Source organism: Aotus nancymaae, unplaced genomic scaffold (assembly GCF_030222135.1).
Source record: "Aotus nancymaae isolate 86718 unplaced genomic scaffold, 86718_ANA_hifiasm-v0.15.2.pri h1tg000040l, whole genome shotgun sequence".
Lineage (NCBI taxonomy): Eukaryota > Metazoa > Chordata > Mammalia > Primates > Aotidae > Aotus > Aotus nancymaae.
The window spans coordinates 7,611,290-7,633,676 of NW_026988454.1; the positions used below are offsets into that span (position 1 = coordinate 7,611,290).

Here is a 22,387-nt window from a genome sequence, read left to right on the forward strand (position 1 = left end):
AACTTCCAGTAAATTTACAAGTGCTAATGTTAAAAAATAATTCTAAAAGACTCACCAGTAAAGATATTTACATTTTACTTTGTATATTTAAGGATTAAAAAATGGAGATGAAAATACAGAACGTGACTGACAAAGATCATAAGGAGACATCACTGGAATTGCTATAGTAACAGTTCTACACAATAGCAAATTCTGATATTGTTTCCCATGACTTATAAATGAGCTAAACATTTTCATAATAGTCTGGAAAATGTTAGCATGCTACAGCAGCATTATTTGCATGATACCCACTTTGGAATAACCATGGATTTTGGCCTGATTATTAAAAAAAACAGGCATCAGGAATAATTTATTAATACACTATGTTCACGCTTTGAAATTTGGGTTGTTTACAGATGAAGCATTACTGAAAAAATAAAGAACAGTGGCAAAATGCAATCATTGATATGAAAATCTCCTGAAAGGGCCGGGCGCTGTGGCTCACGCCTGTAATCCCAGCACTTTGGGAGGCCAAGGCGGGTGGATCACGAGGTCAAGAGATCGAGACCACCCTGGTCAACACGGGGAAACCCCGTCTCTACTAAAAATACAAAAAATTAACTGGGCATTGTGGCGTGTGCCTGTAATCCCAGCTACTCGGGAGGCTGAGGCAGTAGAATTGCCTGAACCCAGGAGGCAGAGGTTGCAGTGAGCCAAGATCGCGCCATTGCACTCCAGCCTGGGTAACAAGAGCGAAACTCCGTCTCAAAAAAAAAAAAAAAAGAAAATCTCCTGAAAGCATCTACTGTTCAAGTAGGTACTTGGAAATTATGGCATTGGAGATAATGAAATATGTGATAGTTGACTTAAAATTACTTCAACATTTCACTAAATAGAATGCTTTCTACAGACCAGCTCTAGATTTCAGATTCATGGCTCCTGGAAGTATGGGTGAATCAGAAGCCTGAAGCACAGCCAGTTGTGTCCATCTGTTAAATGTGTTTGGCTTCATCAGAGCTTGGACAGAGTATGCAAGCAGTGAAAGAAGAGATGTACCAGGGAGCACAAAATGAGCAGAACAGTGAAATATGAACCGGTGACTATGGCAGCTACCTGCGCCAGACACAGGGGTCCCTACAGAGTAGGAATCCTATTCCTGCCTTTCGCACAGCTGACGCTTTGGTGTGATACACAAGATCAAGCATGAGGAGGTGAGTGAATAGCAACCTCGAGGTCATCAGAGACTCCGGGAAGCACAGATTCTGCAGTGTGGTGGGGACGATGGAGACCACATTGGGTTGAGGAGTGAGTGGAAGGTGAGAATGCAGGGTTGATAAATGTGCCTGTGACAGGGAATTACAGGTGCTCAGCTGAAGAGCAACACAGGAATAAGGGACACTGCTCTAAAGTGCAGGTGCACTTGAGCAGGTTTAAGTGTGGGGGATGAGCAAAGAATGCCAGTGAAGGAGAGACTGAAGACAGAGGCATCAAGGGTGTGGTGGGCAGGTGGAAATCACCTGAGAAGACAGGAGGGATAAGACCAGGGCACAGGTGGAAAAATAAGCTTTCAACAGGGGGTGGCATTATAGCTCTTCTGTGGGGTTAGAAGGAAGCAATGGGAGCAGATAGAGAAGTTGATTGCCCTGGTGAAGGACATTGAAGCAGTGTATTATTCCAAGTTTTCTATTTTCTCAGGAAAGTGGAGAGTGAGGGGTTTGCTAAGAGTGAGTGGGGAGGGACAGGTTGGAAGTTGGCAGAGAACAGAGACTGGAGAATCAGAGTGGACACCAAGACACTCAGTACGACTGTCAGCGAACACCAGGACACTGGGAACTAGAGAGGACAGAGCAGCATGTGCTGGGAATGGTGTCTCCAGGAGTGCTCTCAGCCCAGGCAGGGCAGCAGGAAGGGCAGTGGGGCCACTGGAAGATGTGGGCTGAAGAACTGGACCAAAGATCTAGGCTGGATGAAGGAGGAAGATGAGGAAGATTCAACAGAGAGGGTGCAGGGACATTATGGGTGAAGGTAGCTGAGTGGCATGAGGCTGGCACCAACTGCAGAGGTGTAGGGGAGGGTTCTGGGCCTCTTGTTCATGGCAGTGTCCCAGCACCCATAGCAGTGCCCCATCATCTATGATATGCCTGGATGCCCTGACCAATCTATACTACCTCTCAAATGAGCAAATCAATGCATCTCAGGCATGGCCCAAGGCAGGGCTTCCAGGTAACAGGAACACCACTGAAGACAGCAGCACAAGACACTGGGCAGCAGCATGACTGGCAGGGCAGAGGAGGATTCAGTTACATTCAAAATCTGCACATGGAAGTGCTATCAATGCCTGATGGGGGTATGTGCCATTTTTATAGGACGTACCTTCCAGTGGTGTGCAAGTAGCAATAGAGGGGGAAGTGCTTCAGTGAAGGCAACCACGTGATGTGGTTTGGCTGTGTCCACTCCAATCTCATCTTGAATTCTAGTTCCCATATCTCCATGTGTCATGGGGAGAACCTGGTGGGAGCTAATTGAATCATGGGGGCAGTTACCCCCATGCTGCTTTTCTCATGATAGTGAATTCTTACAAGATCTGATGGTTTTATAAGGGGCTTTTACCCCTTTTGCTCAACACTTCTACTGGCTGTTGCCATGTAAAGAAGGACATGTTTGCTTCCCCTTCCACCATGATTGTAAGTTTCCTGAGACCTCCCCAGCACTGTGGAACTGTGAGTCAATTAAACCTCTTTTCTTTATATATTACCCAGTATTCGGTATGTCTTTATTAGCAGCATAAAAATGGACTAACACAGTAAATTTGTACTGCAGAAAATGGGGTGCTGCCATAAGGATACTCAACTTTGGAACTGGGTAACAGGCAGAAGTTGGAACAGTTTGGAGGTCTCAGAAGAACACAGGAAGATGTAGGAAAGTTTGGAACTTCCTAGAGACTTGTTGAATGACTTTGTCTAAAATGCTGATACTGATACGGACAATGAAATCCAGGCTGAGGCTGAGGTGGTCTCAGATGGAGATGAGGAACTTCTTGGAAACTGGAGTAAAGGTTACTCTTGCTATGCAAAGAGACTGGCAGCATTTTGCTCGTGCCCTAGAGATCTGTGGAACTTTGAACTTGAGAGAGACGATATAGAGTATCTGTTGGAAAAAAAATCTAAGCAGCAAAGTATTCAGGAGGAAGAAGAGCATAAATGTTCATAAATTTGCAGGTTAGTAATGTGAAAGAAAAGAAAACCCCATTTTCTGGGTAGAAATTCAAGCCCACTGCAGAAATTTGCATAAGTAATGGGTCAAATGCTAATCACCAAGACAATGGGGAAAATGTCTCCAGAGCCTGTCAGAGACCTTCACGGCAGCCCCTCCCATCACAGGTCTGGAGGCCTAAGGGGGAAAATTGGTTTCCTGGGTGGGAGCCTCGTGCTATGTGCAACCTTGGGACTTCATGCACTGCATCCCAGTCACTCCAGCTGTGGCCAGAAGGGGCCAAGGTACAGCTCAGGCAGTGGCTTTAGAGAGGACAAGCCCCAAGTCTTGGCAGCTTCCACATGGTGTTGGTCCTGTGGGTGTGCAGAGGACAAGAACTGGGGTTCGAGAACCTCTGCCTAGATTTCAGAGGATGTATGGAAATGTACAGATGTCCAGGCAGAGGTGTATTGTCAGGCACAGCCCTCATGGACAACCTCTGCTAGGACAATGTAGGGGAAATGGGGGGTCAGAGCCCCCCTACAGAATCCTTATTGGAGTACTTCCTAGTGGAGCTGTGATAAGAGGGCCATCGTTCTCCATACCCCAGAATGGTAGATCCACTGACAACTTGCACCATGTGCCTAGAAAAGCCACAGACACTCAATGCCAGTCATGAAGGCAGCTGGGAGGGGAGCTGTACCCTGCACAGACACAGGGGCAGAGCTGTCTAAGGCCGAGGGAGCCCACCTCTTGCATCACTATGACCTGGATGTGAGACATGGAGACAAAGGAGATCATTTTGGAGCTTTAAGTTTTAATGACTGCACTATTGGATTTCAGACTTGCGTGGGGCTTGTAGCCCCTTTGTTTTGGCCATTTTTTCCCATTTGTAATGGCTGTATTTATCTAATGCCTGAACCCCCATTGTATCTAGGAAAGTAACTAACTTACTTTTGGTTTTGCACGCTCCTAGGTGGAAGGGACTTGCCTTGTCTCAGATGAGACTTTGGACTTGGACTTTTGAGTTAAGGCTGGAGTAAGTTAAGAATTTGGGGGACTGTTGGGAAGGCATGATTGTGTTTTGAAATGGGAGGACCTGAGATTTGGGAGGGGACAGGGGTAAAATTATATGGTTTGCCTATGTCCTCACCCAAATCTCATCTTGAATTATAGTTTCCATAGTCCCCATGTGTTGTTGGTGGAGGTACCTGGTGGGAGGTAATTGAATCATGGGGGTGGTTACCCCATGCTGCTGTTCTCACGATAGTGAGTGAGTTCTCATGGAATCTCATGGTTTTATAGGAGGCATTTTCCCCTTGTGCTCAGCACTTCTCCTTGCTGCCACCATGTGAAGAAGGAAGTGTTTGCCTCCCCTTCCGCCATGATTGTAAGTTTCCTGAGGCCTCGCAACCATTCTGAACTGTAAGTCAATTAATCCTCTTTCCTTTATAAATTACCCAGTCTTGGGTATGTCTTTATTAGCAGCATGAGAATGGGCTAATACACCACATCAGTGAGTAGTAGCTGAATTTTAAAGAATTGAACTTCCGATGACTTTCTTTAAAAGGAGTCACATTTTTCATTCAAATGTAAGGTTAGCCATCATCATCACAATGAAAGAATCACTAGCTAGTGCAAGCCTTCATCTAGACCAATGACTCAAAGTGTGGTCCCCAGATCTGCGACAACAGCAACATCTGGGAACTGCAAAGGTTAGAAATGTACATTTTCAGGCCCTACCCCAGGCCCACTGGAGCAGAAACTCCAGTGAGGCCCAGCAGTCTGCTTTCACAAGTCCTCCAGGTGATTCTGAGATCTGCTAAAATCTGAGAGCCCTCAAGTCAGGTGGATTGGGACAGGACATTGGTTTAGGGTGAGGCAGACCTTGCAGGGAAACCAGTTTTCATGATGTCTTAATTTGGGTGAGTTACAAAACTGCTTCCAGCCTCAATTCTATCCTTTGAAATAGAGGAAAATAATGACTTACCTCATGAGGCTACTTCTGATGCTAAAGACAGTTTAACATTTAAACACCTGGAATCCAGTTATTACGTCTTGTGACTGGAAATTTTCAGTAATCAAAATAACCCCCAAGAGTACATTATCTCACACAGATTTTAAAAACTTAATGATTCATTAGTCAAGTAAGTATATTATTTTACATAGTACAAAATATTATATTATATAAAACAATATAAACTTGATAAGGTAAAACATAATGTGTATACTTTAACAGAGCATAGCTATTAAAAGCTGTAAGTCAGATTAAAACCTAAATGAAGCCATTGCCTTTTCAATTATTCATATGGAGGAAGGTAATTGTAGGTTTTGTATGCCATTTCAGCCTGATTTATCTTCTGATCCTGCTCTAAGTGATGGAGTCCTCTTGTTACAACAGTTTCCCAACTGGGGAGTCCTCTCTGGTGCCAGAGGTTTGATTCTTCTCTGAACAGCCTCTTTTCTGAGAGTCTTTTCCTTCACATGGGCAACTAGGTTAACAATTTTCCTTAAGAGATCATCAATAGGTTCTTTTACTAACTATAGGTTTTGACAACCTCCCTCTATTGTGCCTTACTGAGAAAGAATTTGGTGCCTGTTCCTTTACTGAAAACCGGATCTGATTTGTTTACTTTAATTTCTGCATCCTTGACTTATTCCTCAGAAATCCCATCACACTGCAGTTGTCAGCGCTGCACCCATCCAGCCATCCGTGTCAAATGAGGTGCCACTATGAAGGTTGCTTCACACCTCCTGGCTCTGCAGTTGGCAAAACAATATCTTAATTAGTTAAGAAGAAAGTGTAAACAGCAGTAACTAAATGCTCTCACCTTTACGGCCTCTGTGCAGCCAGTCTCTACCTTCCAACAACCCATCTACCACAAAGACTGTATAAATATAGTTGAAGTCATGCAGTTTGCACAAATGTAGATATCAGCCCTCTTCCTTAATATGTCACCAACATTGCTGTGTTATTATTTTATAAGCATGGTGTCCTCATCGCTGTAGTAGCTATATCAAATGGCTACACCACATTTATTTAACCATAGCCCCCCTATATTACATATGCAAGTAATTCACAGCTTTTCATTATTATACATTTTGTGAATCATCTTCCTGCTTGTAGATCACTTAGGGTGACCAATTGTTCCAGATTTTCTTGTACTCTCCTGGTTTCAACACTGAAAGTTCAGTGTCCAAGGAAACCCCTTCACTCCCATGCAAGTGTGGACAGCTGCTCAGCCTGGGAAAGCCCTAGATGCAAGCAGAAGAAAGTGGGGCCAGCATGCTGAAGAGTCATCAAGGAAAACCCCCCAGACAAAGGTAGGTTTGAAGGCAGCCCCTGTGCTGGGGGCAGGGACATGTCCACTTAAAGTTTATGGGGCTGCCCCCTCAGGGGGACATAACATGTTGGCAGGAGATGCAAGACATGCAAGTGCTTGGAAACAGAGAAGCAGCATTCTGCAGAGTGTGGCCTGATTAGGGACAGGGTCTGTGCTCTGTCCTATGGGGAGTGGGCAAGGATGGTGGCGGCTTACCAGGACTCAGCCCAGGCCACGGGAAAGCCCCATACCCTCCCCATCCAGCGTTCAGAGCCGGCTGCAGGTGAACCTAAGCTGGGCACACATCTGACAGGGGTCACAACCGGAGCCTGAGGCTTCTCTGGGAAGGGCCCTGATCTTGTGAGCAGGCTGCCTGAACCTGGGAGAAGCTCTAGCCCCAGAGAGGAGGTACGAGCCCTGAGTCAGAGCTTCCTGCCTCACAGGTGTGCCGGTCACACGGAACAAATGTGGCCTTTGGGATGGGATCTTCCTAGAGAAGGTGTCACGACAGAAGCGTGTCGAGGCCGGGCAGGGATTGGCTGTGACCTCTGCTCCCGCCTCCAGGTCATTTCCCTCACCTGGAACTCCCACCTGCTCTTCCAGCCCCTGCTCATTTCAACTCCTGCTGAACACATCGCCCTCTTACAGCCTCTTCTCGGACCTTCCACCAGTCTTAGGCCGAGACCCTCTCTTTATGCCCCTCGGCCACACTGTGTGCATCAGGGCCTGATGCCCCTCATCTGGTCTGCCTGATACAGCTGCCTGCGCCCCCGGGGGCCCAGCCCAGCCTCAGCCCTTGGCGGGCTCTGGGGCTGCCTGCGCTCAGTTGGAGACATCTCTGTCCGCCCAAAGGAGACCCTGGCAGGACCGAAGGATCCATGGGTCCCTGGATGGGACGTCCTCGTGACCCCTCCTGGCTCCCTGGCCCCGGCCCAGCCCTCTCGGAGCTCCGAGGGTGCCGCTGCCGGCACCACCTCGAGCTCAGGCCACTTGCTGTCACTGCTCCTGGGCACAGGTTTCTGCGCTGATGCCACCTGGGTCCTTGGTTTCTGCGCTGATGCCACCTGGGTCCTCTCTGGCTCCGGAGCGCGGGCAAGCCCACAATGCCAGAAGGGTCATGCCAGGGACCAAAAGCCTGTGGGCACATTCTTCCTCCTCTTCCGCTCCCCACTCTCTGGCCCGCCCCCACTCACTGGGGCCTGGCTTCTCTGGGCTTCCCGCGGTGCCCCTCAGTTCCCTCCCCACGGCTGCCCCCTCAGAGAGCCTAAAGCACGAAGTAGCTCCCGCGCCCTCGCCTCAGCCTCTGCTTCCCTGGAAACTCACATGGAGACACTACTGTACAAAAAGACAACGCGAAGGGGTGAAGGATCACCTGACTTCAGGTGATCCACCCGCCTTGACCTCCCAAGTGCTGGGACTACAGCCACTGCACCCAGCTGCTTTTATGTATCTTTTATACTTTGACAAAGGAAAGTGGTAAGAGGCCAAAGCGTTTGGTTTCAGACAGGCCTATAATTGTGCCTACTCACAAAACCGTAAAACTGCCAGAGCAGAGTCCTGCAGAGGGTTTTGGACATGTCTGCTGCCTTCTCTTCCTAACCAGAAAGCTGATGTGCTCCTTGAAGACAGCCTGAAATTCTGAACCTGAGCACACATAGAAGCTACAAAATCCTACAAAATGGATTACGAGAAAATCTGGGGAATGCAACTACTAAGCTTGGTGATTGAATTATTGGATTAAATACCAGCCTTTTCAGTAGAAATCTGCGAGGCATCTTCCATGTGACATGTTCTGGGGATGCAGCATCCCTGGGTGACCCCTGAAATCTGTGCATCGTTCATCCCTGTTTTGCAGCCAGGTGACACCCACAGGTAAACAGCTCCTGGGAAGGCTTGGGTCAGCTGTCCCAAGGGGTTCAGGGTATCTGAAGTATTAGCACACTTACGATGTAGCTAGTCTGCACGGTGCAAGTTTATGCCACAGATTACTTTAAATGATGTTTCATTGTATTCTCAAGTTACCACAGAAGCTGACCTAGTGTTAGTAAGGGAAAGCTCCCCAGACACACACATTTCTTCATGTGCTTAGTGGCCTTTTGGAGAAGTTTCTTCTCATGAAAACTATCTATATCCTTTGTTGATTCCTCTGCAAGACTGGCTATCATTTCCTTTGATTTACAGAAGTTTCTTTCCTATTCTAGAGATGTCAGTTAATCACTTGTTGGTTCAGACATTGCAATTTATTTTCCAAGTCTTCCATTCTGCAACTCCAGATTCTGGACAAGTTACCTAATCTCTCTGTGCCTTCCTTTCCTCCTCTACAAAATATCTGCAAAAATGTCATATGAACTCATCCATTTTTATGGCTGCATAGTATTCAGGGTGTATATATGCCACATTTTCTTTAATCAGTCTATCATTGATGGGCATTTGGATTGGTTCCAAGTCTATGCTATTGTGAACAGTGCTGCAATAAATGTACATTCATGTCCTTTGAAGGGACATGAATAAAGCTGGAAACCATCATTCTCAGCAAACTGACACAAGAACAGAAAACCAAATACCACATGTTCTCACTCATAAGTGGGTGTTGAACAGTGAGAGCACATGGACACAGGGAGGGGAACATCACACACTGGGGCATTTAAGGGGGTAGGGGGCTAGGGGAGGGATGGCAGGGAGTGGGGAGATAGGAGAGGGATAGCATTAGGAGAAATACCTAATGTAGATGAAGGGGTGATAGATGCAGCAAACCACCATGGCATGTGTATACCTATGTAACAAACCTGCACATTCTGCACATGTACTCCAGAATTTAAAAGTATAATAAAAAAATTTCAGGAAATAAACATTCACCTGCCCCCCAAAATAAATGGCACATGCCTCATGAAGTGGGTGGGGATTAAGTGAGTTGAACACATGTCAAATGCCTACAGCAGTGTTGAGCATCCAGTGAACATTACTGAAGCCTTCGGTGTACGTTGTATAACTCCCATAACAACCCTAATTATGGCTCTACTCAGTATCATTGTCATCATTCAATTAACTTTGCTGATGGTGTCTGTCATGAGACAGAAATCTGATGTAATCTAGATAATCAATTTTTGGCTTATAATTTTCTTTAAAAAGTCATTTCCTGACCTTGTCACATTTCTCTGTATGTTCCTTTGTTAACATTACCTTTTACTTTGACATTTAATTCTTCAATCCACCTTCAGTTAACCTTTGTATGTGGGGATAGGTGGATTGATCATTCTCCATAACTGATGAGTCATTACTTTTCTCAACACCAGTTAGCCAATAATCCATCCTCTCCCCATGGAGTTACGGGGCCATCCTTACTGTATATAACGTTCCCCTGGGTGGAGTCAGTCTCTAAGTGCTCTGTTCTGTCCATTGGTCCACTTGTCTGTTCTTGTTCCAATACCATGCTGTTCTAATTACTTTGGCTTGGAATTTCAGTTTAATTTCTGGTAGAGGAATCCCTATTCTTACTCCCTACTTCTTCTTTTAGAATAATTTACCTGCTTCTAGGCCTTTGTTCTTCCATATAAATGTTAGAATAACTCCCTTTGCCTCTTCTTTCTTTTAACTGATGAAAAATAGGAACATGGATTCCCTGCTCCATGATCACCCTACATTTTGTCACCAAGCCAATGACAGGTTAAGGTAAAAAGACTACATTTTGGGGGAAAAGTTAATAAATTAAATACAAGTCATATATCATTATTAACTTAAATGCTTTTGAAAAGGGAAATAGAGCGTGGACCTTCCTGAGACTGCTTTAGGAAAGGTGGTTTTGAAAGTGCTTTCTCGGATAATGTTTTCTGGGTCAGGACAATACTTCGATTTGACTAATGCTGGACTTTGAAGCTCTTTTAGTAAGGTTGTTGTTTGCTTATGTTCTTAAGGAAAAGAGACTTAATAAAGAGAGACTTGGAGAATGAAAATGTAGATCAATTTAGAGTAACTCAAATAATTTGTAGCTTGTATGTATTTTTTTTAAGATGGACCCTTGCTCTTGTTGCCCAGGCTGGAGTGCAAGGTGCAATTTCAACTCACTGCAACCTTGCCTCAAGTGATTCTCCTGCCTCAGCCTCTGAGTAACTGGGATTACAGGCGCCCACCACCACACCCAGCTAATTTTTGTATTTTTAGTAGAGACGGAGTTTCACCATGTTGTCCAGACGGGTCTCAAACTCCTGACCTTGTGATCCACCTTCCTTGGCCTCCCAAAGGGCTGAGATTATAGGCATGAGCCACCATGCCAGGCCACTTGTATGTATATTTTATACTTTGACAGATTGTATGGTTTAAAAAAAGAAAAATCATTTAAGTGAAATGTCTACAAATGTTTAGTAAGAAAAAAATAATTGTATAGCATTCAATTAAATAAGAATTGAATATTATTATAAAAAGAACACTATGATTATAAATACTTATGATATATGTTTTTACTATTCTTCTAATAGTTGTAATAAAATAATGAGTTAAAGGTCATACTGTACCAATGTGAAATCCAAAGAAGGAGTCATAATTAATCTTTCTTGGACTCTGTTTACAAATATTATTACAGTTCTTTACAGAAAATCTTCACATATAAAAAAATCACCATTCAAACGTAGACTCTCTGTTCAAATGTAGAGTATATAGAATATAGGTCAACAGCTTCCATTGTGAATGCTTCTTGAACAAAATTGATTCTCAACCCTATCACCAATTTTCTGTTGCTTTTATCTCCTGGTATTGTGATGTATCAAATCTACAGGGCTAGGTTTAATTACAGCTTTCTATGGCTTCATAAAATAGTCTGTTTGATGTAGACCATAAATTAAACTGCAGGTCTCCTTCTGGCCAAAAAATCCAGATGCTAAGATGTCTTTTTTGATATTTCCTTTTTTGCTGAACATCATAAGCTGTCTTTCCCTAATTTTAAATTTAGTATGATCAATTATTAAGTGTACTATGTTTTCTGGTAATTAAGGAAGAAAGTAAGTTTCTAAGCAGGAAATGAGTGTTGATAACTGTAAGGTTAAATGGAATATATTATAACATAATATATAATATATAATATATAATATATTTTTGCCCCCATTGGATATTAAACTACTTTCATGAATTAAATTTTAGTATCCATTCAATGTTACGAGAATTGGAATGCTTAATATATAAAGCACTTTAGCCCAAATTTACCTCAACCCTAACCTGAAGCTCAACATTCATGATTACTGCCCCACCATAACTGCTGTGTCTTCATTTCACAGATCTGGATTTGGATGGAGGGAGTATCTTCTTTGAGATCAGATTCTCATAGCAACACAAGCACACTGTGATCTGATATCTTGATTGCCTATAGAGCCTTTGCAAAACTGCCCCCCAAACAACCTCAGGCAAATTTGTCTTATTGACCCAACTAGAATACAGGCATGAGCCAGATGGCTCCCTTTCTAACCACAGCACCTTTGGGACACTGGATTTCCAATGCTCATGAGAAAACATGGGATGGAGCTCAAGCCCCGCAGCCCCACAGCTGAGTCTTCAGCCCCCACTGAGCTCTGGTCTAGCCCGGCCTGGGATTTCCCTGGTTCTAGGAAAGTCCAGGGCTCTGTCCCAGCATCCCTGTGATCAGACTGCAATTGGAAAGCAGTGTGGGGTTCTGAGCGTGTCTACACCCAGCAAGCCCAGACCAGACCAGGCACCACAGTTAGTGACAAAGAGCAGGAAGGAGGGAACTGGCATATGTACAGGACCTTCCACATGCTCAGCGGTTCCTGCATGTTTCTCATCTGTCTGCAGAGCCGCCTTAATGGGGGGATTGTTCACTCTATGTCACAACTGAATCCATGGGGGCTTGAGAAATCTTGCCAAATCAGGTAGCTCCAACCTCGAGCCTGGGCCATTACCAAGTTTTCATGACTAAGTTCCAGTTTATACCAGCTCCAGAGAGTGGACCCTGGCCACATACTCAGTATTGGAATCTTGGTGCCCTCCCTAAAGTACACTTCCCTCAGCCCTAGGGGCTTGCCATCTGCCCAGATTTCCAGGCCCCAGCTTCCTCTCCGAGTTAACTTCCTCAGTATCTGTTGTCAGCATCTATGACTGTCATGAGGTACTTACATATCTCAGACAACAGGACAAGCACTTTGAATGCCTTATTTATGTAAGTCTCCCCCCTCAAACCAGGAAAATCCCAGGACTGGTCTAGTCCAGAGCTCAGAAACCCTCAAATTCAGCCATTTTCTCTCATCCACACAACTAGGAAGTCTATGTTCTTAGCCACCTGTCTGCCTTAGCAATATGCTACACTAAACCAGTTCAGATCTAAAATTTAATCATTTTTTCCACAAAAATTTGCAACAATAGATTGTTATTATCTAATGATCTCTGAAGTTAATAAATAGAAAAACAGTTTTATTTGTTTCTGTAATGTATTTAACTTAGTTGGATTTAAAATAAAAATTATTCTGTGTATGCTCTATATTGACATGGACAGGATAGGCAATGATAGCAATTTTACAAGGATGCTAGCGGCTGGCGAAAGATGTGATAAATTTGTCACACAATTTCCCACTAACTGCCACACCGGAAGATCAAGAACCTCTGTGGCAAAGGTTTCTGGAACACTTTCTTATACTCTAGTAACTTGGACATTTATTTATTTGATTTTTTTTAAAGTAGTGGCCAAATTAATTTGAATTATTTTCAATCTAATTTTCTCCTCTACCCTGGACAGTTAATGTTTTTAACTATCAAGGCGACTTCTCTATGAGTATTTGCTTTAAAACACTCATTTGTGAACAATTAAAGGGCATTCATTTCTCAACAGATGTTTGCAGCACATTGATTTTTAAAACATCATCAATATTAAATGTGCATGCTGTTTTCACCACATCCACTTAATCCCCATAAATGTGCTACAAACAGTTTTCAGCATAGGAGCTCCTGGCACCTTGTCCCTTCTGTTTCTGTCTCAGAAGCATCAGCTTACAGTGTCCCTCCCCACTGGCCTGGAAACACACATGTTGTCTTTCATTTTGTGCTGTCGGTCGCCCAAAGCTTCCCGTTGGCAGAAGTATCATGAAATCAGAGCCATCCTGTGCATACGCTGGGCAGAGGCAGCAACTGGGAAAGGCTTCCGAGACGCTTTTCCATGATGGGCCCAGCGGTCTCTGTTAACGTGGAAAGCCAAAGACTTGCATCACTTGGTTATCTGCTGCCCTACAGCAATCCTACGAGAGAGGTCACCTGCCTCCCAGGACTGAGTTTAAAAGCGGAGTAAGTGCCTTTGTTTCTGAGGTCCAGGCTTGAGCCCTCCCTTGCTCCATCCAGGGGCTTCCACTATGCTCACAGTCAAGGACAAGTCCCCTCCTTGGACTCTACCGGGCACTTGGATGGAGAGCAGATGTTAGGGAAGGTGGGGTGGATGTGATGGATGCCTGCCCCAGAATTTTTTAAGTCACATTTATTTATTGACCTTCTTCTAAGCCCCTAAACTTCATCCCTCACTAATTTTCTCTATTATCACAAAGATGTATTGTCTTGAACAAAGTTGAGTCTCAACCTTATCACCAATTTTCTGTTGCTTTTGTCTCCTGGTATTGTGATCTATCAAATCTACAGGGCTAGATTTAATTACAGTTTTCTATTGCTTCATAAAATAGCCTGTTCGATTAATTAATTAAATTGCAGGGTCTCCTTATTACACAAGTACCAGCCACAGAGTTATTTTGTTTTATTACTGACACAAAGAAAAGTAAGAGCATGATAACCCTTAAAAAGCTGTCACTGATCTCACCCAGATACAACAGTATTAGTCATCATTTGACAAGCTCAACAGTCATTTATCATTTTAAAAAGCTGCACCAAAAACCATTAAAACTTTGCTTTTTCCTCACAGAATATAAATAAATGTCCTTTCTTGGTTATGGCTTAAGTGGGGGAAAACTGAGGCAGGAAGCTTTTATTTTATTAACTGTTTATTACAGGTTTTATTCCAGCTGAGGTTGGAAAAGTTTGATTTTGTTTGGGAAGTGAGGTGGTGTTTGCTCCCCACTCCACAGCGGTGAAGGGGGCAGCTCTGCACCCTGGGAGCTGCCCAACCCAGATTGCTCCTGGCTGCACTGGGCCCCATGCCTGTGCCCAGCTGCCCTGGAGCGGGCTTGGCTGATGACACAGACTGCTGTGCTATGCCAGGACAGCTGAGAAAGGCTTCTTTTGCACAATGGACGTCAGCACATTAAAATTATGGCCCCAAAGAGCCAGCAGTTCTATTCCTTCCTGTTCCTTTCATGTTCCAGGTCACATCTCCTACATTAGGATTCTGCAGACACAGACCCCGTGAGCAGATAGGAGTCGAGTGAAGCAGAGACCTGTTTTCCCCTGCTCCAGAGGTCTGTGGGGGGCCATGGCCGTCTATGATTGGTCAGCCGGTGGCTGATCACACCTCGTGGATGCAAGGAGGAGGATGACACAAGGAATCGCATTGGGGTCAGCAGGAAGCAACACGTCGGGAGAGGGCCTGTGTTAATCTCTGAAAGCCAATTCCAGGGTTGGCCCAGCCATGGTCATAAAAAGCATTACATGTACCACACAATCCCTTTCTCATTCACTCATTAATTTAATCACAAATATTTGCCAAACACTGGGTTAGGCTAGGAAGACAGAGTGCTCACTCTCTAGCCCCCCAGAGTCTGATGAGGCAGTGCGCACAAGATGTGCAGAGTGAGGGCGGCTAGAGAAAAGAAGCCAAGCCCAGCCCCAGGTGGAGGTCGCGCTGGGGAAGGTGTTTCTGGAACAGGTAACTCTAAGCTGTGTGTAAAGGTACAAAACGGAACCGCCTCATGAGGAAAGAAGACAGGTGTTTGAGGAAAGGAAAGGAAACAGCACATATAAGAGCCCAAGGCGAGGACAGCTGTGGCACATGTCCCAGGGTCACCGCCTGGAGAGCAGGAGCCCGGGGTGCCCAGAGAGGGCAGAGACATGGGGTGGAGGCATGGAGAGCTTGTGTACCAGACCCAGGGGAGGATGCTCTCAGAGGCGCCAGCCTCCATACCATTTTATCAGGTGCCCGCAGCCTTTGACCTGTGCCCTACCAGGAAACACACTAAAATGCTGTATGAGTCAGAGCAGCCTAACAGTAAGAGCTGTAAAAAGCAATCTCCCAAGCCTCAGTTGTGTAACACAATAAAGCTTATTTCTTATTCGCAATCCCATATTCCTGTGCAGATGAATTGGTGGGGAGGGGAGGTATGGGGTTCCTACCCTCCTTGCAGGCTTCCAAGAACCCATATCCTTCCATGTAAGAGCTCTGCCATCCTTTAGGGACTTCAGGAGAAAGGTGGCTTAGGCTCCAGACCTAGTAGTTCCAATAACCTTCCCCAACATTGTTGACCAGGACTCAGACACATGGCCCCTCTAGCTGCAAGGGAAGCTGGGAAATACGACCTACCTGTGGCGTCCAGTGGGAAAGTATTGATATTCTCAGACTCTAGAGCAAATTAGTGTCCAAGATATTTTATTTTATTTCTTAGAGACAAGGTCTTCCTCTGTCACCCAGGCTGGAATACAGTGGCACAATTCAACCTCCTGGGTTCAACCTCCCAAGTAAATAAGACTACAGGCATGCACCACCACACTCAGCTAATTTTTAAAAAATTTTAAAATATTTTTTAATAGATAGGGTCTCACTATGTTGCCTAGACTGGCCTCAAACTCCTGAGATTAAGGCATGAACCACCACACCCAGCCAAGAGTTTGACTTTCTATATTTAAGGCAAAATTATCAGTGATTTATTATGCTCAACTAGGGATCAGCAAACTTACAACTCCAGGGTCAAATCTGGCCCATTGCCTGTTTCTTCCCTCCCTCTTGACTCCCACCTGACTTAAGAGTCTTTATGTGTTCACAGGAACCAACCATCCTGAGCGCCACCTATGGCCAGGCACAATGACAGACACTTTGCATGCATATGTCAAGCCAATTGCTAATGTAGGCATTCTTACACCCATTCTAGTGCTGAGGAAACTGAGGTTCAGGCAGATGCTCAGTTGACTTGCCCGTCAAGTTAATAAATGGAGGGGCTGGGATTTAGGACAAGATTTATTTGACACCAAAGGACATGTATATTCTTTCCACTCTACTAAGATGCCAATGCCAAAAACAACCCATGGGTCCAAAAGTACAGATGTGTCTGCCACATCTGTTGGAGTCCCCTACCTTTGCCCAAAGCTCCTTTCTGAGGTTTGCCGAGATTCCCAGAAGGTGTGGTTCAGCTGTGGGCTTCCCTCCACCCCAATTAATTCCAAGATTTTATTATCAGTTGCGCATCCCTGGAGAGCTCAAAGCTTTCTGAAAATAAACAGCAGCATTTCGTCTGATAAGATTTGGGATACCTGAGGCTAAAAGGATAATGTTTCCATCCCAGAGTCTGCAGGGTGTGCTTGGTGGAACTGGCACTTCTCTCCCAGTCATTATATTCTCATCACGCTCCTCATTAAGAAACACCCAGCTCATCTCCTTGTGTGGTCTGTGGACCACCTGCAAGGGCCCTAGGGCCCTAGATGTTTGTGAAGAAGGAAAATTCCTGAACTCCAACCCTCATCTTTTGATTCCAAACCCTTTGCTTGTGACCCAGGAATGTGCACCAACCACTGCTCCCAAGGACAAAAAGCAAATGGCTGCAGAGAACATAATGAAGATGAGAGGGTGTGAGAATGGAACATCTCTTCCCTCATATTTTCCTCTTGGGCCCCTCCTTGTCTTCTGAGGCTGAGGTCAAGGCCAATGTACTTTCTGTCCCGGTTCACTCCTCTGCCGCTTCACCATACCCACGGCTGCTGTCATCACATTATCTCTGCAATTTTCCCTGCCAGGCTTCGTGCTGCTTGGAGAAAGACTCATGTATCTTTGTATCCCCAGCCTGGCCCAGTGCCTAGAATATAATAAATGCTTAATAAACTTCAGCTGAACTGATGTTGATTATCCAAAATATCAGCTGGAAGAAAGGAGCAGGAGATATTCTTGCATATTCTCATAATGAAGCTCCTTATTGTAAATATTTTACTTGTTCTGAGGTCCAGAAAGCATTGCTGCATAGATCCGTTTGGCCATCCTGCTGTCTATACCAAGAATCAGACACCCAGTGGGTTGGTTGTTCACTCATTAGAGTCCTGCTTTCATTCCATTAAAAATAAACTATTAAATCACTTTTGTCATCAGCAGAAAGGACTAGTTACTTTGAGGGACAAGAGTCAACATAAAATACAAGTTTTGTTGAATTGTCGATGTTTCAGAAAGTATGAGAAAGACATACTCTTCTAATAAAAACAAACAATGGATTCAGTTTTTATAGATTCAGCCAGGTAATCTGGAAGGGAAAAAGTGATTCCAAGTCAAAATGATCTAGAAAGGGAAAACAAGTGTGATTCAGTCGATTTTAAAAGGTGTTCTGAAGCCCTGCTCCAAGTGACAGCCTAGGGAGAAGCTCCTTTTTGTTCATCCATGGCATATTAGCAAGCATTGAAAAATCCTAACATCAATCTTGAAGACACTCCCTGGGCAGTGAATTGAAATATTTGAGACAGGGGCTCAGACTCGCTTCTCTGCATTACCCTGTCTTTTATTCTGCCCAATATCTGACAACCAGATAAAGCTGAGATTCAGACATTAGAAAAGTCTCCACCGAGGAAGTTCAATGTAAGTGATAAATCCACTGCCTCGCCTTGAGCGGGAGACACAAATGGGGAGCAGGCCATAGAGGGCTGTGCCCTTGGCATTGATTTCTGACTTAGCACCTTAGAGCTATCTCAAGTTGTAAGATGCCACTTGAATGCATCTTACATACATACAAGTGTTTGAGACTTAAATTACCATTTTGCATCTTTCACATCAGGAGGCTAGAGAACCATTCACACCAAATGAAAGCACAGCCTTCCCATCTGCCAGTCTGGCTGACTGTGGATCCTGACACTATAAAATGAAACAGATTAGCCCATTGGAGGGCCATGATAGTAACAAAATAAGTATAAAGTTTCAACAAGGTTTCTGCAGGTTGTAAAGTGTGAAAGATCTGAGTACCATGTTTAATCGACTTGTTTGTAGGATTTTGAGTACTTCATGGAGGAAAGTGGACTAACTTAACAATGGAAGCCCCTGGATTTGAATCCAATATGGCTACATAAATACTGTGGGACCCTGGAAGGTCCTCTGGTCTCTCTTCTATAAAGCCGGGACAATGATACCTCTCCCACCATGGTACAAGGATGAAGTATAATAGTCGTATGGAGGCATTCCAGAGTCTGGTCATCCCACCCACTTTATAAACTCTCCCAATTCACCCCTTTGCATGACTTATATCTTAGACTTCAAGCTTATAAAAATACACTGGATACATAATGTTAGCTGAAGATGGAACTACAGTTCCTTTCATCAGGAAGAATTTGAAAGAAAAAAATTAGTTGAACCAAAGACAGCAAAATATTTGCTATGAGGAATTCAGAGAGAGACTGACTTGTTCTGGGTAATTGAACTTTCTGAATAGATGAGGTTTTCCTCTTAAGAATCCAAACATAAAAAACAGGCCAAAAGAAGCACAAAACTATTTGGGATTTAAAAAAGAATCTCTCCCATATATTTCAAAAACTTGTTTGGGGCTTTAAGGAGTACATTCTTAATACCATTCTACTTTCTAGAAGATTTTTTATCATTGTTCTGGACATACCAAACAGTAACTGGGTGGCGACACGGATGGCATTGGGGGCATTATGAGGGGCTTAATCCAATGCCCGATTTTACAGCTGAGAAAACCAAGCCCAGAGAGGGCAAGTAACTCACCCAAGCCACACAGCCAGCTGGAAACCAAGCCACCCCCTGACCCTCCACCATTCCACACCGCACTTTAGGAGCCATGATCTTCATAAAATCACCTTGATGTAACCCCAGAATGCTAGTAACCCTGCCACCCCAGAATGTTTCCAAAGTATCTGTCAGGGCATTAAATTACAGATTCTTATGTCTGTCTTCTTTGATGTCCATGGATCACGTTCATTCATGCAAACCTCACTTAAGCGCTTTTTGAGGCTCATTTTCTTCTTCATATTTAAATATCCTCAAAAATCAGCTGTCTGCCCTCCATGTGGGTCTTCCAGTTCACTTGGAAGTAAGAATTAGGCAGCGCTGCTGAGTGGAGTGGAAGGAGCCACCTAACAGATGTAACTCTAGGGAAACACAGAGATAATGCCCTCTGTCACCCAAGTCCATGCCCTGTCCTTTCAGCTGTGAAATCCCTAACAGGACCACTACCCATTAGAAAGCAGACCCAGCCTTACATGGATTAAGTAGAAATTAAAGATCCCAAACACACATATGTATTATCTGGCTGGCCTGCCAGGGGGTTTTATCCAGAGCTCACTCAGCATAGAGCCACCCAGTGTGCTAACACATCCGCACATGGTGTTATAGAAAAACCCCAAACACACATACACATTGCCTGGCTGTCCTGCCGGGGGTATTCCTGAAGCACTTAGCATAGAGCCACCCAATGTGCTAACACACCAGCACATGGTGTTCTAGAAAGATCCCAAACACACATACACATTGCCTGGCTGTCCTGCCAGGGGTTTTATCTCTGGAGCAGTTAGTATAGAGCCATCTACTGTGCGAACACACTTGCACATGGTGTTATAGAAAACGGCAACCACGACAGTCCCAACTGCAGCGAGATGAGCTCACCAGACAACGGTATCAGCAACAGAAAGGGCGCTCCTGCCTCCTAATCCAGTTTCCCCACAATCCAACAAGGTGACTTTAAAAAGTTTATGACAAAAAAATAAAGATGAACCTTTTTTGTCCTAATGTACCTGATCACCTTAAATCTTTTTTTTTTTTTTTTCCAAAATTAACTTAAGCTGTGATTGTAGACAAAGCTCAATAAAACCGTTCATCCTTGAAACCCATGCTCAATTGAGGCCGTTTCTGAGTTCTGATTATTACAAAGTGACTCTGCTCTAATTCTGGACCTCACAGAGAGGCAATCTTTCATTTCAGCAAGGATGCAGAAACAGATTCCTGAGGCCAAGGGTCAGGGAAGCTCCCCTAACTTCCAAATGCACAGTGTGCCCAAAATGTGGGGATTGCCCCTGCCCACCCCGCCTGCAGCAGCCCCTCCCTCCGACCCGTAAATGGGTTGGGGATTGTGTTGGAAGGCTGTGGCCCTTCTACTATGCTCCTGTAATTTATTAGCAGGAAAAAACTAAAATTTATCCAATACTTCAGTTTTCCCAGCTTCTCTCAGATGTTGCTCTTTGCCCCAAAGCAATTTTCTAAAAACCATGGCCGGGGAGAGCCTTGACCTTTGTCCCCTTGCATTTCGGGTAACCATGTGGGCAACTGGAAAAAACTGCTGCTGCCTTCCAACATTGATTCCCTCTTTCCTTTGACCCCTGGAGACCACAAGCGAATCTAATCCAGACCTGCCAACGTCGCTCGCCCCAGAGACTGAAGTTCCCTGTCGCGCGCCAACCCGTAATTTGCAATGACGGCGCCCGCACATGTCAAACATAACGAACGCAGTGCTGGACCTTTGACTCCTGAGCAGGTGTGCGCCAGGCGTTTACGAGTTGGCTTCGAGGAAAGTTTTTGTTCACACCCGAAACCAAAGCATGTGTGCATTAACTCACGGGCTCAGGCAAATAACGAAAGGATTTTCCCAGCATTTACGACACGGCACTTCCAAGGGTGCGCTGAATCCCGTCTGTCCCAGAGGTAGCCGCCCAGTCCCCGTCTCTGCCCCTGGAGGGAGCGTCTCACGCGCGGCGTGTCCGCCGTGGGGCCAGCGTCGTCCTCTCCCGCCGGCTGCCAAAGGGCCGGGGCGCCCTTACCTCGCTGATGATGGTGGAGTGGGTCTGGGCGTAGCGCCAGCCGCCACTGCACGGGACCAGGGGCGCCGAACGGTTGGGGAAGGCGGCGAGCGGGTCCGCGCAGCTGAGAGCGCCGGTGGCGGCGGCGCTGTCGTTGGCCGCCTCCAGGAGGTAGCGCTGGCAGCGGCCGCGGCGCTCGGGGCGCTCGGGGCTGCGGGAGGCGGGCGCCGTGCGGTTCCACTCCTCCTCCGGGCTCCAGCCGCAGCGCTCCGCCAGCGCCGCAGCACTTGGCCCGCGGCACCAGTAGTGGTTGGGCTGGGTGCCCAGGAAGACCACGCCGACGAAGAGGAAGGCGAAGGTGACGCCGGTCAGGCACAGCAGCAGGAACACGCGCCGCTGGAAGCGCCCGAACTCGCCCGCCCGCTGCAGCGCCTCGTCGAAGGAGAGCATGGTGCGCCCGCCGCCCGCTGCCCGCAGCCCGCGCCTCCAAGTGACCCGCGAGCCCAGCCAGCCGCCTCTCTTTACGCCGCCGCCTCCCCCGCGCCACCCGCCTCACTCGCCCTGGCGCGGTGCCAGCCGCCGCAGCTCCTCCTGCCCCCCGCGGCCCTCGCCTCCCTTCCCCGGGCTCCCCCAGCAGCCCCCGGCCACAGGTCGCGGGAGGGACGGCCGCGGGACCCCCGCAGCAGGTCGGGGTGGGCGCGCGGTGGGGCCCGGGGCGGGGCGGTCTGGCTGCGCGCCAGGGAGCGCCAGGGACCGGGCCTGGGACCGCGAGTGACGGGCGCAGCCTCGGGCCTGGCGCGGAGCTCCTTTTGGTCCCTGCCAGCTGCCTGCTCTGCAGTCCGCCCCGGGTCGGGCTCCAGAAGAACGTTCCAGGGTCACCAGACCACTCCCGGGACTTCTGGGACTCGATCTCTCAGCGGTCCCGAGGGAACCCCGGGGACTAAGGACGCGCGCGCCCAGGGTCCCGTGCCTGTACCCAGGAGAGCCCCCTCCAGCCCTTGGCCCTAGCGAGTGCAGCGGCCTCCTGCGCCCATGTC

General features: G+C 46.2%; 1 protein-coding gene and 1 long non-coding RNA gene across 2 annotated transcripts in view; one reads left to right on the plus strand and one right to left on the minus strand.

Annotated features, from left to right (window-relative positions):
- Nucleotides 1–21,842, minus strand: part of SLC22A3 (solute carrier family 22 member 3) — a 108,140-nt gene extending 86,298 nt beyond the window's left edge. Inside the window, exon 1 of the mRNA XM_021670226.2 lies at nucleotides 21,372–21,842. Coding sequence (XP_021525901.2) covers nucleotides 21,372–21,800 — 429 coding nt within the window. The 5' untranslated portion in view covers nucleotides 21,801–21,842. The remainder of the gene's footprint in view (nucleotides 1–21,371) is intronic.
- Nucleotides 2,867–5,278, plus strand: LOC135268274 (uncharacterized). The gene is made up of 3 exons (XR_010336542.1): nucleotides 2,867–3,197; nucleotides 4,148–4,210; nucleotides 4,477–5,278. It is a non-coding gene; the product is annotated as an uncharacterized LOC135268274 (long non-coding RNA).
- Nucleotides 21,843–22,387: the final 545 nt, after the last annotated feature.